At 37.6% G+C, this 15,156-nt stretch overlaps 1 protein-coding gene across 3 annotated transcripts in view; it reads right to left on the reverse strand.

Moving 5' to 3' along the window:
* Positions 1-7,597: 7,597 nt before the first annotated feature.
* Positions 7,598-15,156, reverse strand: part of HNF4G (hepatocyte nuclear factor 4 gamma) — a 61,483-nt gene continuing 53,924 nt past the window's right edge. For all 3 annotated transcript variants that reach the window (XM_050323044.1, XM_050323034.1, XM_050323053.1), the window contains exons 6-10: positions 14,037-14,124; positions 11,859-12,011; positions 11,441-11,677; positions 10,843-10,965; positions 7,598-10,462 (exon numbers count right to left, since the gene is read on the reverse strand). In XM_050323044.1, the coding sequence (XP_050179001.1) occupies positions 10,344-10,462; positions 10,843-10,965; positions 11,441-11,677; positions 11,859-12,011; positions 14,037-14,124 (720 nt within the window). In that variant the 3' untranslated portion in view covers positions 7,598-10,343. The remainder of the gene's footprint in view (positions 10,463-10,842; positions 10,966-11,440; positions 11,678-11,858; positions 12,012-14,036; positions 14,125-15,156) is intronic.

Consider the following 15,156-nt stretch of genomic DNA (forward strand, 5'->3'; position numbering starts at 1 on the left):
TGGGAGCCTTTGCAATTCATAGAGGATACTCAGCTCCGTCTACACTTGTCTTCTTACATTGTTTCCTGTGGATAGGAGAAAACATCCATTCTGCTGAAAGTGGGTGAGCTTTTTAAAATATTGTGGCTGAAGTAGCAATAATTTGTATGATGGGCTCCAGCACTGCAGTATTTTCCGTTCCACAGAGTGGCACGCAGTGGCACACTGCCTGTCCCTACACAGCACAGCATGCCAGAGTGCTCTAGCCTTTAGGCATATAAGCAGCTCCAATGAAGTCAGCCATGACTCTGTAGTTAAGCGTTCCTTAAGTGATCTATTGGATTGGGTCAGAGTGCTAAGTGGGTTATTTAAATTGTATCTCAAATGTCTTAGTCTGAAGAGCTCTACCTTATCTTCTGAAGGGAGATGCTTACTTTTACGCACTATATTAGTGAGTGATACCCGGATACTCCTGATTTCTGTACGAACAGAGGTAATAGGACCCCTCCTATCTTTCCTCAAGTTTGCTTACTCATACCAACAGAGCGTGATCAAACTCTAAGGCAAGCTTGCTGTAAGGGTAGAAGAACCATCCAGAAGATTTATTACAAGGAGATCAGGGCTTATTTTGCTTAGGAAGACTTTCTTGCCTGGAAGAGGTACCTTTCCCAGAGACAGTTTTATATGTTTTCTCCTCCTGCATTCCAGAGAAATTCTCCCTGGTATGAGAAAAACATAAGCCCTTGCAGACATCTTTGAAGACCCCCACAGATGGGGTACCAGGCATGATAAAACCCTGAGCAGAACAAGGGGTGTGTCTTTCCCCAGACCCAGTGTTTGAAATGCCATGAAGGTTAATGTTCTTTAAGTCTAGTGTTCTCAACTTTGGAAATAAATTTTCCTACAATCCTTCCCCTGCCTGGCATTTTGGAGGTACCTCTGTGTTATCTTTCTACATACTTGCTATGGCCTTTAGTAAAATTTTCCTTCCAATAATACTATAATGACACTGTATTGCTTAATAATATTGCACGGCAATATCTTTCATATGGTGAAGCAAAATGCCTAGCATGTGGATAAGAATCATTCCAAGGTAGTAGCAGCTTTAGTGGAGGCTAAGCTATCTTTATTCCACAGTAAAAAAGAATGAGAAAGTAACTCCTTTTCCGTTACTGGGTGATGCAGCCCTACAGGCACGCTGGGCAGGCACTCAGCTGCTCCCTTACATTTGGGGTCACTTGTGCCACTTAGCCTCATTCCCATGGAGGACAGGAGTCACGTGGGACTGACCAAGCACTCTCAGTCGTATTCCTCATCATCTGAAATGAAAGAATATTAAAGGAGCTTGACATTCTACTTCAAAGGTCAACAAATAACTCTCAGTGTCTCCATATATAAAACGAATGACAGTGGACAATGGGCACAGCTTTGGCCCTGCTCTGGCTGTAGTTTAAAACAAAGTGACAGGAAATAATAAGGTTGAAATTGGTGAATTGGCTTGTGTGTACTGGGGATTAACCTGCAATACCCATTGCACCCAAATTGCAGAACTTCAGAGATGAGTTGCTTTAAAGCATTGTAGCACACATTGATTGCAATGATGCCTCATTTAAGGAAATACTAGTATACCTCATTACTTTCCCACAGTCACATCATAAACTTAGATTAAAATCTTAAACTACCTTGCAATGAAATTGAGGGGTCTTAGAAGATAAATATGGCCAAAAATGATAAGGTGTGTGATAGAGAAAGTGAAATGCACCAGCTAAGATCTCGTCTAAATGTTGTATTTTTACTAATACATCATCGGTATTTATGAATGAAAGGAAGTGCAAAGAGCAAAAGCATGACTCATACATTTGTGCTTCTTAAACAAAAGAATGGGATGAAACAACTGTGCTGCTTGCATCCTTCCAAACACTCCCCATAACAAACCAGATGTGGCTTTCACAGAGAAAATGAGTGGCAGCACATAGATCTTCATCTCACTGCATGTCTCCCGGTGACGTGACGAACTACCGTGCAGCCACTAACGTGCTCAGAGGTCACACACAGTAGGTAGTGAGTTCAGCAGCAGCAAGTAACAGAAATGACAAGATGCTCTGCAGCCTTCTAAATCTGCGGCTGTTTCCCTTTCTAGATATTCTAGTAGGTGGTGATGGAGAGGGGGGTGGTGTTGCTCCAGGAAATTCAGCCTGAGTTCACATGAAATGGGGCTGGCAGTGTGACAACACAAGTGGTGTAAGCTTGATGGGTTCAAGGATTCTCAGGCACAGGATTCAATATAAATTAAGCTGTAAATAAATAAGGACTCTTACTCTGGGAAAGATAAGATTTAGGTGAGAGAGAGAACAGGGCAATGCAATTAATAGTTATTACACTAAAAAACCTTTATCACCAGCAAACAATATTATTAGGGTTGAAGAGAGTGATTTGAGCAAATAGTTCTATTCACGTGCTTTAGTTGAAGTAGGTCCCATCAGTCTATTTAGTGTGCTGATGAAGGTATATTTTTGGATCTGAGAGTTCCCACTGTTTGGGTTTTTATTGACTTTTTAATATCTTCATTCACTGCCCTCACTCCCCCCTGCTAAGCAGAACACGAGGATGACATCTGACAATAGCATGGTCAATTCCAAGCATTTAAAATCTGAAAAGAGCACTCATAATACCAGAAAGATTGACTAGTATAAAAAATCAATAAGCTAAATTATTTCCAAATCAAAATAATATTTCATCTTATTTTTCTGCGTATAAGCTCCATTGTTTGAGAAGGATCTCTGTTAACTATGGCGCCTTGAAGCTTACTCTGACCATGACAAAAGAAAGATCCACTTTCACATATTGATATACCTCTAGAAGCTGAGCCATTGCAAAAGGTAATAGTGCTGTGTTAGTTCCTTGGCTGACTGCCCTCTGTGCTCATCAAACCTTCTTGAATCTATCCTCTGTAACGGGGTACCCTTGAGACTAACAGCACCACATTTTTAAGGAATTTTTTTTCCCACTATTACCCCTATCTTCAAAGTGCAAATTTCTCCTTAAGCAGGTGTCTCCTGCAAGTCAAAAGCTGAAAGCTCCTATGGTGTCTTCCTTATGATTAGGGAGATGTGGATTTTTCTCCTGCCCTCCAGAAGGACTCCATCCCTCTTTTCATTTTCAAATTATTTGTTGGTTAATGAGCAGCACCTCAGGCTGTCAATCTCTGAAGAGGCACAGTGTCACAGGGATGGAATATCTGCCTCTATGTATTTAATCACACAATGCAATTTTAATCAACCTGCTAGAAAGCCCACATGAAAATAGAGGACAGATCATGCTACAGTTAAATAGTGATTTTGGTGTTGAGATAAAAAATGGATATTAATGTTCTTGTTGCAAAAGAAAAGTGTACTTCACAGTACATAAATTAAATACATAAAGTTTGTTATTTTATAATACATCTGTCTGCATATTTTAGAGTATTGTTCTGTTTTATTACATTTCTGATCAAGACTAATGCTCATTAAAAAATCTAATGTGACAATGAAAAATTTTATATAGAAAATTCTTGTCCTCTATTACAATTGCTATCTGCTCCACTTTTTGGAAACCACAGCAAATTAGACTTGGGCCATGGTAATCTTAATTATATCTTGAAATAGATGATGTTGGAAATATATTGAATAAACTCTTCTGGTGAGATTGCCTTTGCCTCTTAATTTAAAATCTCTATGTTCATATTCTTGCATTATTTAAATTACAAAAGGCAGGCATCTGAAAAACGGGATGCTTTGTTGGGCAGTCATATTCATGAAAATTCATTCAATTGTGAGAGGGGTCAAAAAAACAGGAGAAAAAAAATGCTTGCTGATCAAAATGTAACATAAGCTGCACCATTCCATTTAAACAGCAAAATGCACAGACTAAAAAAGAAAGTTGCATATGATCTCAAAGTTGTTTTTCAATGAATTTGTCATACTTTTAGCTAGACAGCAGTTGTAACCCAATGTTTTACTTTTTTTATTTGAAGAAGACAAGAAATAGGGACCATTTTAACAGGTGACACAAACACTCTGCATATCAGGTGGTTGTTGTGAAGATAACAGATAAGAACATCCCCAGATCCAACACCCTTTTTTTTCCTCCAAACTTGTATCAAAGTGAAATGTTGACTCTGCACTCAACTAAAACTTGACCAAGGTTTTACCTCATCTCATTTGGCCTATAAGAAGCATGAAACAGATCATGACACAGCAAAATGGGAAGCTGCTACCATGGTCACTTGGCAAGGTGACTCTGCTGGCATCAAAGCATCATCTGGGTGCTAAGTGTCTTGCAGCGTTCCCTGAGTGGTGCAGAGCTGCTACCAAAAAAATTGGTCAGGACACCTGCACATTTAGTGCAGGTGATGCGACTGGCAAGTTCAGCTGTGTCGCACACAAGACATGATGATAAAACAGGATTATTGAATGTAAGCACTGCCATAGGCTACATGAAGGACATGTTTCACTCCCATGGCATTACTGCCACTTGATTAAGGATGTGTTTAAATAACACGTAGAGGAAGGGTCCCAAAGCAGTGATGCAGAATGTGTCCAGGCCTCCCTGTACAGCAGCCCTTCAAGAGCCAACAAGCTGTTAGTGCGCACCTGAGGGTGTTTTAAACTGCTGGAATATGTTTCATGAACAGCTTAATAAAAATTGTAAATGAATCATCTGTTCCAACTGAGTATGAAGTTTGCAATCTACAGGTGATATACTGAAACACAAACCAAACTATATTGAGCAAAGCCGTCTAATCTTCTACCTCCAATGTAGAGGTTTTCATAATCCTTTCATGGAATGAACAGCATTAGCCAATTTTGCGTGTCTTCTTTTCTTTCCTCCTTTCACTGAATTCCCTTGGAAGACTGAAGTACACCTTATTATGTACACTGGTAAAAATATTTTTCCCTCACCCATCATTATCTCCTTTAACTTCTTAAGGTAATTACACTCCCAGAGACATCTGCCCATGCCATCTCTATGATTATGTTTCCTTGAAGACATTCAGTATTCTACAATTGAAATAGCAACTGCTCTGTTTGGTCAACCCACTAACAAACTTGCAAAGGAGGTTACATGGGAGGCCAAACCCCATAACGCCACTGAGCCTAATCAGACACGTGAGGTTCTCAACTGCTCAACTCTTGCTACAAGCAGACTCAAAGAGAACAGCCAATGTTACTCAGATTAAAGCCAAAGCCATTTTGAAACTGAAGATGTCTAGGCTTTCTTCTCTCAGAGCACAGTACTAAGCTTTAGATGAAACTGCTCCTCAATCAGACTGGTTAAAGGAAAATCTTCTACACTTGCTGCTGTTCACCACCTTGTGTTAGACATCAGTGACATTCACCCTTGCAAAGGGAAAAAGTGGCCTCAGGCTCAAAATCTTTGGGTAATTAAGAGCTCTGTGCTGGTGCAAGGGTGTACTGCCACGATGTGATTTTGGTGTTGCTGTTAGTGAGGAGGGTGACAACCCTTTCCGGACCAACAGTAAATCTAGAGTTGATGTGGCAGCTCTGACTGACACTTGACTCAGATGAACTACCAGATAATGTCAGTAGCAATCAGAGCTCCACCACAACATTAAGGCATAGAGATCATTGTCATAAGGACAACTTTAGGTATAACATGCTTGCTCCCCTCTCTTGATGAGATTTTACCCATCCTGTTTAGAAACTGTTTAGATATGCTGGTATTCAAAAGGAAATTATTGTATCTTGTGACACAAAATGGAAGTTCCATTTCACTGTCTTTATATAAAAATCTTTATATTTCATTGTCTTAAAGTTTATTACCCTTTAATAGAAATATTTAGCATTTTGTTTAAAAATCAGGCACTCAATTTTTATGAAATGAATTTTTGGAAACATATTCCTGAAACTGAGCACCTTTAATCCTCCCTGCAATCAAATTTAGCTTTTGACATTATAGAGGGCTTTTTTATTAGACTTTCCAATTCATGAAAACATTTGGATTTGCCATAAGACAATAAGGAAGCAGAAGGAAGCAGTGATTGATGCCTTGATGATGTTCTCTATTTTTTTATATTACAAAAAACACAGAAGACAGGGAAGCACAAGTGCATCAGGACTTTAAATTTGGGGATAAATAATCTTTTTTCCATTTCTTGTTTTTTCCCAGGGAGAATAAAGGGAAAGAATAAAGCTAATTGCTCTATATCAGGGCCAATATGAAAAATGTAAAAACGAATTGCAAACCAACACAGAAGATTTCTGAAAGACTTACCTAAAATGTGGACCTAAATATTTGCTTAGTATATACTTTAGCATAAGTAGCCCAAATGTTCGAGGTGCACAACTAGAAATAGTCTGCGGAAAGACATATAAAAAGCCACAGACTGATGGACATGCTTGAGGTAAAAACAGACCTGCCAAGTATATAACCAAGAGCTATAAAAGATTTTCTTACATTCTGAGAAGGTTAAATTTTCTGTTGCAGAAGATTCCTGGAGCTCAGGAATCTTTGCTCACTTTCAGAATTCTTTAATTGGGAGAAATTCTGGACAGTGATTAGAACTGAAAGCTAGTTTATCTGTCTGTAAGATATACACTCCTGATCCACCTATTGGAGCTGCTTGTAAAGCTGATTTATGGAAATCCTTGAAGAAGAGTCTGTCAGCACTTCACGGCATTAAGGATGTAGGGGTTTTTCCATATTTTCTCCATTGTAGGCTGAAAAAAAAAATCTCTTCTGTTCCATACAATCATAAACATCCTACACCCCAGCCAGCATTCATGAGTAGAAGTTTCCTTCATCTAGAGTAATCAGCCACTGACACAGGTTCCTCGGAGGGACCTGAAGACCTCCAGCATTCAAGAAATGGAATCTCCTCTTCCTCCTGTGGCAGCTTTGCCCTGCAGCTCTGCACCCCTAGTAGAGCCTATGAGGGCAAAAGCAAGCAGCCCAAATCACTGGGGTACTACCACCACCCAGTTGAAAACAACCTCCAACCACAACTCTATTCAAAATCTACTCAAAGAGACATGCAACTAAACATAATTTCCATGGCTGAGGAGATACTGGTTATCTAGAAAAAATGTATTGTAAACTGTTTCTACAGTTATCAAAGGCTTTGTCTACAAAATAAATAACTACACCTGGATTTGCCTAAATAATATTACACTAAAGCAACGAAAGGCAGTGATTTGTTAATGTATCCCTGTCCAGTAAAAAGAAAGGCTGTTGAACATATGGTTCTTTTTAAACATAGATGGAATTAAACATGTGCTTCAGTTTTTTTCTCAGTCAGAACTAATAACTGAAAACCATACCTATGTATACTTTGCTATGCTACAGCAGAATCAACTAAAATGTTGCCATCATATTCTTTCATATGATTTCAATATCCTGCTTGAGCAGGGGGGTTGGATTATATGTCCACCAGAGGTCCCTTCCAACCTCAGCCATTCTGTGATGCTGTGAATACTGTATAGATGAAGGTATGTTAGTTATATATTATTCATAATGTAAGCAATATAAAGCATTCACACTGTTTATGTAAATAGCAAAAAAATTTACCAAAAGGCAAATGTGTCATTTGGATCATTCGTTTTTCTTTATTAAGCTTTGATGAAAAACAGTCCATTTGAAATATTTTCAGCAACCATTTCAATTCCAAATGCTCAACACAAGAACTTGGTATCAGAGTTCAAACATATAAAGTTATACCTCATTATAATTTAATATTTAACAAAGCTAATCATTTCTGATTTTTCATAATTAAGTTTAAAAAAATAACGTTACATTTATAAAATAAATCAGGTTTTCCCAATAAATTACAGTGGTGTTCTTATTCCAAAATGTAATATATCATACAAAATAGATAACAACTTTTTGTCAGACAAAACGCTAAAGTATATTTTTCCTCCAGTACATTTTGGCAGTGTGTGAAAACATTTTATTGTACACTTGATATCTAAAGTACAGTGTGAAAAATAAATCCATTAAGCTATTATGCATATCTCTTATATAAGGCAAGGGTAGCCAACCTGGGGACTACTTTTTATTTCCAGTTAAAAGTTTTTAGTCAGATCAATACTGCCATGTTTATGCAACTAACTTCATTAATCTGACCCATTAAATTCAAGTAGATCCACCTTGAGTCCAACACTCTTTCTATGACAAGTACACAAAAGTGAGCCCAATCAGTAAACTTTTGGGCTGCTCTGTATCTCTCACACATGCTTTACCTCTGTGTTTCACCATAAAGTGTTGGTGGCGAACTTGTAAAAATAGCACAGTCTGGATACCCCTAAAGTTAATGGCAAAACTTCAGTACCTTATTCTGTCATAAAAACTCATGCTAAAAGGAACTTGTAAAAAGAGCAATGCCTTGATAAAAAAACAAACAGTAAACAGCAAAAAGAAAAACCATCTATAAAGCAAAAGGTAAACGTTAAGAGCTACAGCATGGACTTTACAAAAGCAACGACTTTAAAATAACAAAGAAACACAGCATCTACGTGGTAGTAGTGTATTCTCATTAAAGCCTTTTGAATGTTCAGGTCAGCTCAGCATTTACTGTGTCGCATTTCCTGCCTACAAGAATGTATTTGAAGAATCACTGCAGATTGTTTGAGCAACTTTTACAAGCCAGAGGTGTAACTACACCATCTTTGGATGTTGTGATTAGTGAAGGTGTTGTTCAGGATGATCAAAATCTCACCTTGAAGAATTTCTGACTCCACTATGTTTTCTCTTTGCAGTAGTTCAGCAAAGTGCAATACTTTATCTTTTTTGTCTCTTTCTCTCTTACGTATCTTCTGGGAAGATAGTTTACTTTAAAATACTAAAACAAAATCACTGCTGTCTGGAATAAATAAAATGTGCAAAGTGGTAATTTTCTTATGATGTCAGTATTGTATGAACAACGTATCACTTAATATATCATATTGGATTACTTTCACAAATTGTAACTGAGTATATATATATCCAAGTGAGCATGTGTCTGTCACAAGGTCCACTTTGTGCAAATCCACAGACGGTCCAAATCCAGATGGGTAGTTATAGACTCCAGACACAAAACTTAGTCAATGTTGGATCCTCCCAAACTGTAATGGGAGGAAGAGGAGAAGGAAGTTCATCACAGAAAATTGATTCATCCCAAGCTTCTGAAAACTCTTAAAAACTGGGAGAATGAATACTTTGTGTGCTGGCTGTCTTCTGGCTTGAAATACCATGGGCTCAAACCAGGAACACCTGCAGCTGAATTCAGGCACATTAATGCTTCAATGAGTTAGCCACACCTCTCCAGACAGAGAGCTGCTACACTACAACATCTCTGTAGGTGAAGTTTAGTGATTGCTGAAACATGCATTCACCAGCCAGTTAGGTAAATAAACCCAATGGCTACACTTACACAATTAAACAAACAGCACAAAGTCTATACTCCAGTCCTGAGGTCAAATGGCACGCTCTGCCTATATTCCTCTCTGTGCCCCTAAAGAGGGGGGCTGTATCCAAAGCACCTGGTGAAAAGTGTCAATAGACTGGTCTAATTCCCAAAGTGTGCCCATAAATTTTTGGGGAGAGTACCAGTTAGTCCTGACCAAAAAGCATACCAGTCCTTGTTCTAACTATTTAGCAATGTAAATGCTTTGGCACTGTCCAATTGACTGATACAGGCATTACTGTCTATACAGATTTTAGAAAGCCTGCAAGCATATTCGCCCACGACAGGCCCTCTGACTCATACAAACAGATGTGCAGGAAGGATTCAATACTTCTGTTGAAATTTTACTTGGAAGAGATGGTCCTTTCAAATCAATATTTTTTAAAATGAGTTGTGCACTTCCGTCCATTAACTATGCTTTACTTTTTTGTATTCCTGTGCTTTTTTAGTAGCCTACCATTTTACTATTAGTGGAACCTCGGCTTTTGCCTGATTAACCCACTTTTTCTTCTCTACAATTCACAGCTAAGCAAGCACTAACCAGTTCTGTCACAAAAAAAAAAAAATATATATACACATCTAAAACGATAAAATTAAGACAACAACTAAAACAGGAAATAAAAACATGAATCTGTGCAGTTATAAGATCTAAAAATAATATCAACCTCTATACAAATTTTTCAGACTGCAATGTCCACACTTACAGTTGTATGTGGCAGTCAGAACAGCATTACTTTCTAAATCATGAGGTGTTTAAAGGAACACCCACAGCAGTGGCTGTTGAGGAAATAATTTTGTTTATCAACCTGAGATTTTAAATGTGCAAGTGTCCTACCAATTTATCTAGTGCATAAAAAGGAATGAAGGAAGGATGAAGGAAGTAAGGAAGGAAGGAAGAAAGGATAAGACAGAGACAGAAACATTATCACAATGGTTTTTGTTTCAAAATAGACTGCTGTGCAATGACTGAAGCCTGATTTGCAGACATTTTGTATTCTTGCCCAGAGCCTTGAGGAGGGGAAGGTAATGGAGTTTCTGGAGTTGCTGAAAAAGAGCACAGAAAGAATTAGATATTTTTATAGTCTGGCCTACTCTGCATATGCATACTACTGTGCTGAAAGGGAGTTCAGTTACATTTGACATGCTAGGGAAATAGGATATTTTAATTTTTAGTTTATTAAAAATTGTGCATGTAAAAACAATTATATATCAAAATGGTGCTGAATTCTTAAAATTAGATTAAATTCAGGTCAAGGTCTCTTATTTAACACCATTTATATACATACATTTTTAATGCACCATTATTTTAATTTAAGAATGATGATGAAATAACTCTATGAGCACTGACAGGCCACCACTCTAATTAATATTTTTAAATGAAACAGTGAAATCTTATGACAGAAGGCTAACTCGCAATTACTTACAAATCTGTTCTGTATGTACAGGAGCAGACATTGAACTTATGAGGATAGTTTGGCCAGTTAATGGATCTTGGGCTAAGTGAGGATGCATTGGGTGATGCAGATGACTGGCATCATTAGAAGTACCTGCAAAAATAACATGTGCATATATCAATTCAAAAGAGCATGTTGTTGCCAGCAACTACGACTTCAGTAATTACATTTCCACAGAGCAAATATTTTGATTGGCAATTTGAATAATTGCCTCCGGGTATTCATTAAACAATTATACCAGACTTCAACCATATTAAGCACTGTGTTTATTTTCACTGTTTTGACTGCAATAACAGTGGATTTCATGAAATATTTGTATGGATTCTTTCATCTGTGAAGGGAATTGTAGGACAACCCAGCAGTGACTGAGAAGTACACGGTACAATCTGTCGTAGGACTAAGTTAACAAGATGAACTGCCAAGACAAGAAAGCTTTGGCTAACAATTACACGACCCAAAGCTCAGACAGTGAGTCAGAGTGGTTGATAACATCACAATTCCCTCAACATCCCAGCATGTTAAATTCAATATAATACAACATAGTAAATTTAGAAAATTGTTAGCTTACCTCCTAGTAACATCTCCTGAAGTAAACTGTCAATTTTAACAATTCCAAATAGTTTAACCAACTGTATTTGCTCAATCATTTGCCAAGTGATGCTCTGGAGTGTAGGCAGTAGAAGAAGGAGTTCTCCAAATCTTCCTCTGGAGTCGTACTGACGGTCATTAATATAATCCTCTAAACTGATTTGGACTTGGAACCGCATATTCTTAATCTTCATTGGATTACTCAGGCCTTTTGCATCTTAAAAAATGATAAAAATTTATAATCAAGGCAGATTATGATTTGGAAGGAGCATCTTACTTTTTTTTCATTTGATTCTTTTCCATTGAGCTAGATAACATGAACAGATTCTACATTGACAAAAATCACTTTCAGTACAATCATGTGTAAAAAATCCTGAGAGATTTTTTTGTTAAAATACCTGGATCAAAAAACACAATTGCTTTCAAGCAAGCGTACTCATTGTCATCTATTTGAATTTCCTGGAAGGGTCGAACTAATTCATCCAGAATGCGATTGGCCACTCGGCAGATCTCTACTTCAGTACTGTTGCGATGGATTATGTAATTGTTGCCTTAGAGAGAAAGAACACCAACATGTGGATTAATATAAGCATTTTGATGTAACATACTAGATGAAGCCCATTCTCAAAAGCACATTTCAAGTTAATAATTTTTTTAAGTAATAACCCTCATTTGCATTATACAAAACTGATCTTTCCAAACAGAGTATATGTGCAAATTATAGCTGTCACCTAGTAAAAAATCTGTACATGCAAATATGCCAACATGTACTGTTACTGATTGGTCCACAGAACCAAGGTTCATGTTTGAATGTACAAATGTATAGAGCAAGCAGACCTTTATCTTTACATAAGAGATAACTATAATAGTGAATTGATCTTAAAATGTCTTCTTCCCCAGCTAAAATAATACATCCCAAGCTGAATGAAGGATTTGTCAATACATAGGAGAAGACACGGGGAATGCTTCTTTTTCTAACAGGTGCTTCTGTTACTCCTAATAAAATTTAGCAGTTTCATAAAATTTTCAGTAAAGAAATAATTTTCCCTGTTTCTTTAATTTTACATTTCCCCTTGGAGAAGTCTCCACCATGGCATCTTAATTCACCTCCTGGAGAACACTGGCAAAGTCACAGAGCTTTCAAAAGCCACCAAAGTAGTTTTTGAAAGAAAAGCTTATATCACAAGGGATTCATGCCAAAAGGACTCATAAACTTTACAGATACCTGCCCTCAAGTACCAGAAATAAGCCTTGAAGTCTCAAATCGTTCTTCTTTTGATGTATATGCTGACACTCATGACAGTGAATATAATTTTCTGCTTATTATTTTTTAATTATTTTCCTTATTACCACTAATCCCAATAAAACTGCAAATATTTCTTTTTTATTTAAGTTTGTCAGTAAAACAGTATCTAGAGAAAGAACTATGTTAAGAAAGCCATTTGTATAGCTTTTATCTTGAAAGGATTGCTAGTGAAATACCTCCAGACCAAGCCCTTCTTGTCCTTTTAATGTTATAATAGGTGTAAAAATAAATTCAAGCTGATTTAGAGCTGTGAAAAGACAGGCCCAAAGACGAGGAAAACAAGTATTAAAAAAGTCCTTGTTCCACACCACCAGTGAAGAGACTTGTTTGAGTCCATATTCCATATAGTCTTACCTCACATCAAAAATCCTGCCCAAGATGACCTACACACTTTCTCATGAAACAGCCCAAATGCTGCACGTGTTAAATGTTCAGCAGAGTACACTTCAGAGTGGCAGAGCACTGTTTCAAACAGCGCTAACAAATGCCTCATCGAGTCCCTATTCATACAGGCGCATATCCCGTCCGCTAACTGAGCCTCTTTGTTGCATGACACAAGGTAAGACACGCTTCCACCATGCAACAATGTCTTTTTCCCTAACAGCTAGGGAAATGTTCTATGTTCTCTCTATATAACCCAGTGCAGGAGCCCTTTCAAGTGACCAGGAATATGCTTCTGCAGGCGTGACTCCTCACCGTGCCATGGATGCGCCCATCTGCCACACGTCAGGGACAGCAGGTGTGCTGTTTACATGATGGCCATGTGGTGATTGTCAAGGCAGCAGTGAGAGGGCTCTTGGGAAAGTGAGTTGCAGGGAACAGGCTATCCAATATTCTAGCCAGTAGAGTCTTCTCTGCGTCCAAAGGACTCTTGAGAAAGCTTCAGATAAATGGGTTTTCATGAAAACTGAAATTTTAGTACACGTGCAACAGGCTGGCTGCTGCTCTCTTAAACAAAGGGGGTTTATGACAAGGTTTCTTTGTTGCTGTTTTGTTCTGGTTTTTTTAAGGAACAAAGGTGCAGAAAGGATGCTAATGTAAGGAGAAAATTGCCAGGAACTCCCTTAAGTTTTGGTTTCTAGTATCCAATATTAGCTCACCTATCCACCTGCTTTTGCTGTAACAGGCATGTGACATTATGTCATTAATAGCCATTTAACATTCAGAGAATGCATTGCTTTGATTGTGCCAGAACAGTTGTTCCACTGAAGTGATTACATGGTTGCTAATGTACATCATCATTAATAAGTAAAACAAAACCAATATTTACCTAAAAGTAAAATGTCCTTATACGCCATGGACCGTTTTGCTGCACCAAGCAACAGGTGTTCCCCAGCATGTGCTCTTAGCAGGGCAACCTCATGAAAAGAACAGCAGACTCAATAAATGATAAAGCAGTAAGTTCCAATAAGAGCAAAAGAAAAGAGAATGCATATTACCATGTGTTAGGTACACGTTTAAGACAATTAAGATTCTAATGTAAAAATCTTAACACCATAAAAACAGCACTCTATAATTAAACTGTCATTCTCTGTCACTTCTAGCATTCGGTCCAGATTTTAAACATTAGGCTCTGAAAAATACTTATCAATAAATACACTACCTGCATTTATTTATTAGTGTGTATTGCCTTGCAAAGTTTTCTCTGTCATTTTAAGTTGACACTAAAGACTCCAGTGGGCTGGAGTGAACTGCTACAGTGAATTTGGCACTATCAGTGTTTCATTTCTCTCAACTTGAACCAAAAATTATGTGGTACTTAAAAGAGCGTTTTCCACAACAAAGCCAGATATGTTAAAATAGCCAGTACGATCAACAAAGAAGAATCCTGGTTCATACTGGGAAGGCACTTGTGTTTATTTGTTTACTCTTTGTCACCTATTTACTTTCCTTTGGTTTTAATGTCTTGTTGAAACTTCAGCGATGGCCTGTAATACCTCAAGGAACCCATCTCTTGGCAAGTAATTCTAATCCAAGCCAATACTTTATGAGCAAACAGCACCTAGGTATGTTAAGACATTTTTGGTTCTCAGTGAGTTAACTTAGCTGTTCTGGCCTCCTTTATGGTTTGTAAATCAGGCTGACTCCCAGATCAGGAAGAATTTGTTCAAAACCAGATGTTTTATTTCATTACTAAATGCACAATGCTCCTTAGAAATTTGCTATCACAAATGAAAAAGTTGTATTTGCTTTCTCTCTCAGTATCTTTGTCCCTACTTTTATAAGCTACTTAACGTTCAGGAGTTTTTCCCAACATGTACTCTTCAAGCACTGCAAGAGTGTTTTCAGCCTGTTTTTCTAAGATGATATTTTATTTTTTTAAATGAAGACAGAAACTTTTTTATGACATCTGATACCTTCCCTTTCCCTTCATGCCATCTTAACAGTAA

Source organism: Myiozetetes cayanensis, unplaced genomic scaffold, assembly GCF_022539395.1.
Source record: "Myiozetetes cayanensis isolate MyiCay16 unplaced genomic scaffold, myiCay2020 scf1, whole genome shotgun sequence".
Lineage (NCBI taxonomy): Eukaryota > Metazoa > Chordata > Aves > Passeriformes > Tyrannidae > Myiozetetes > Myiozetetes cayanensis.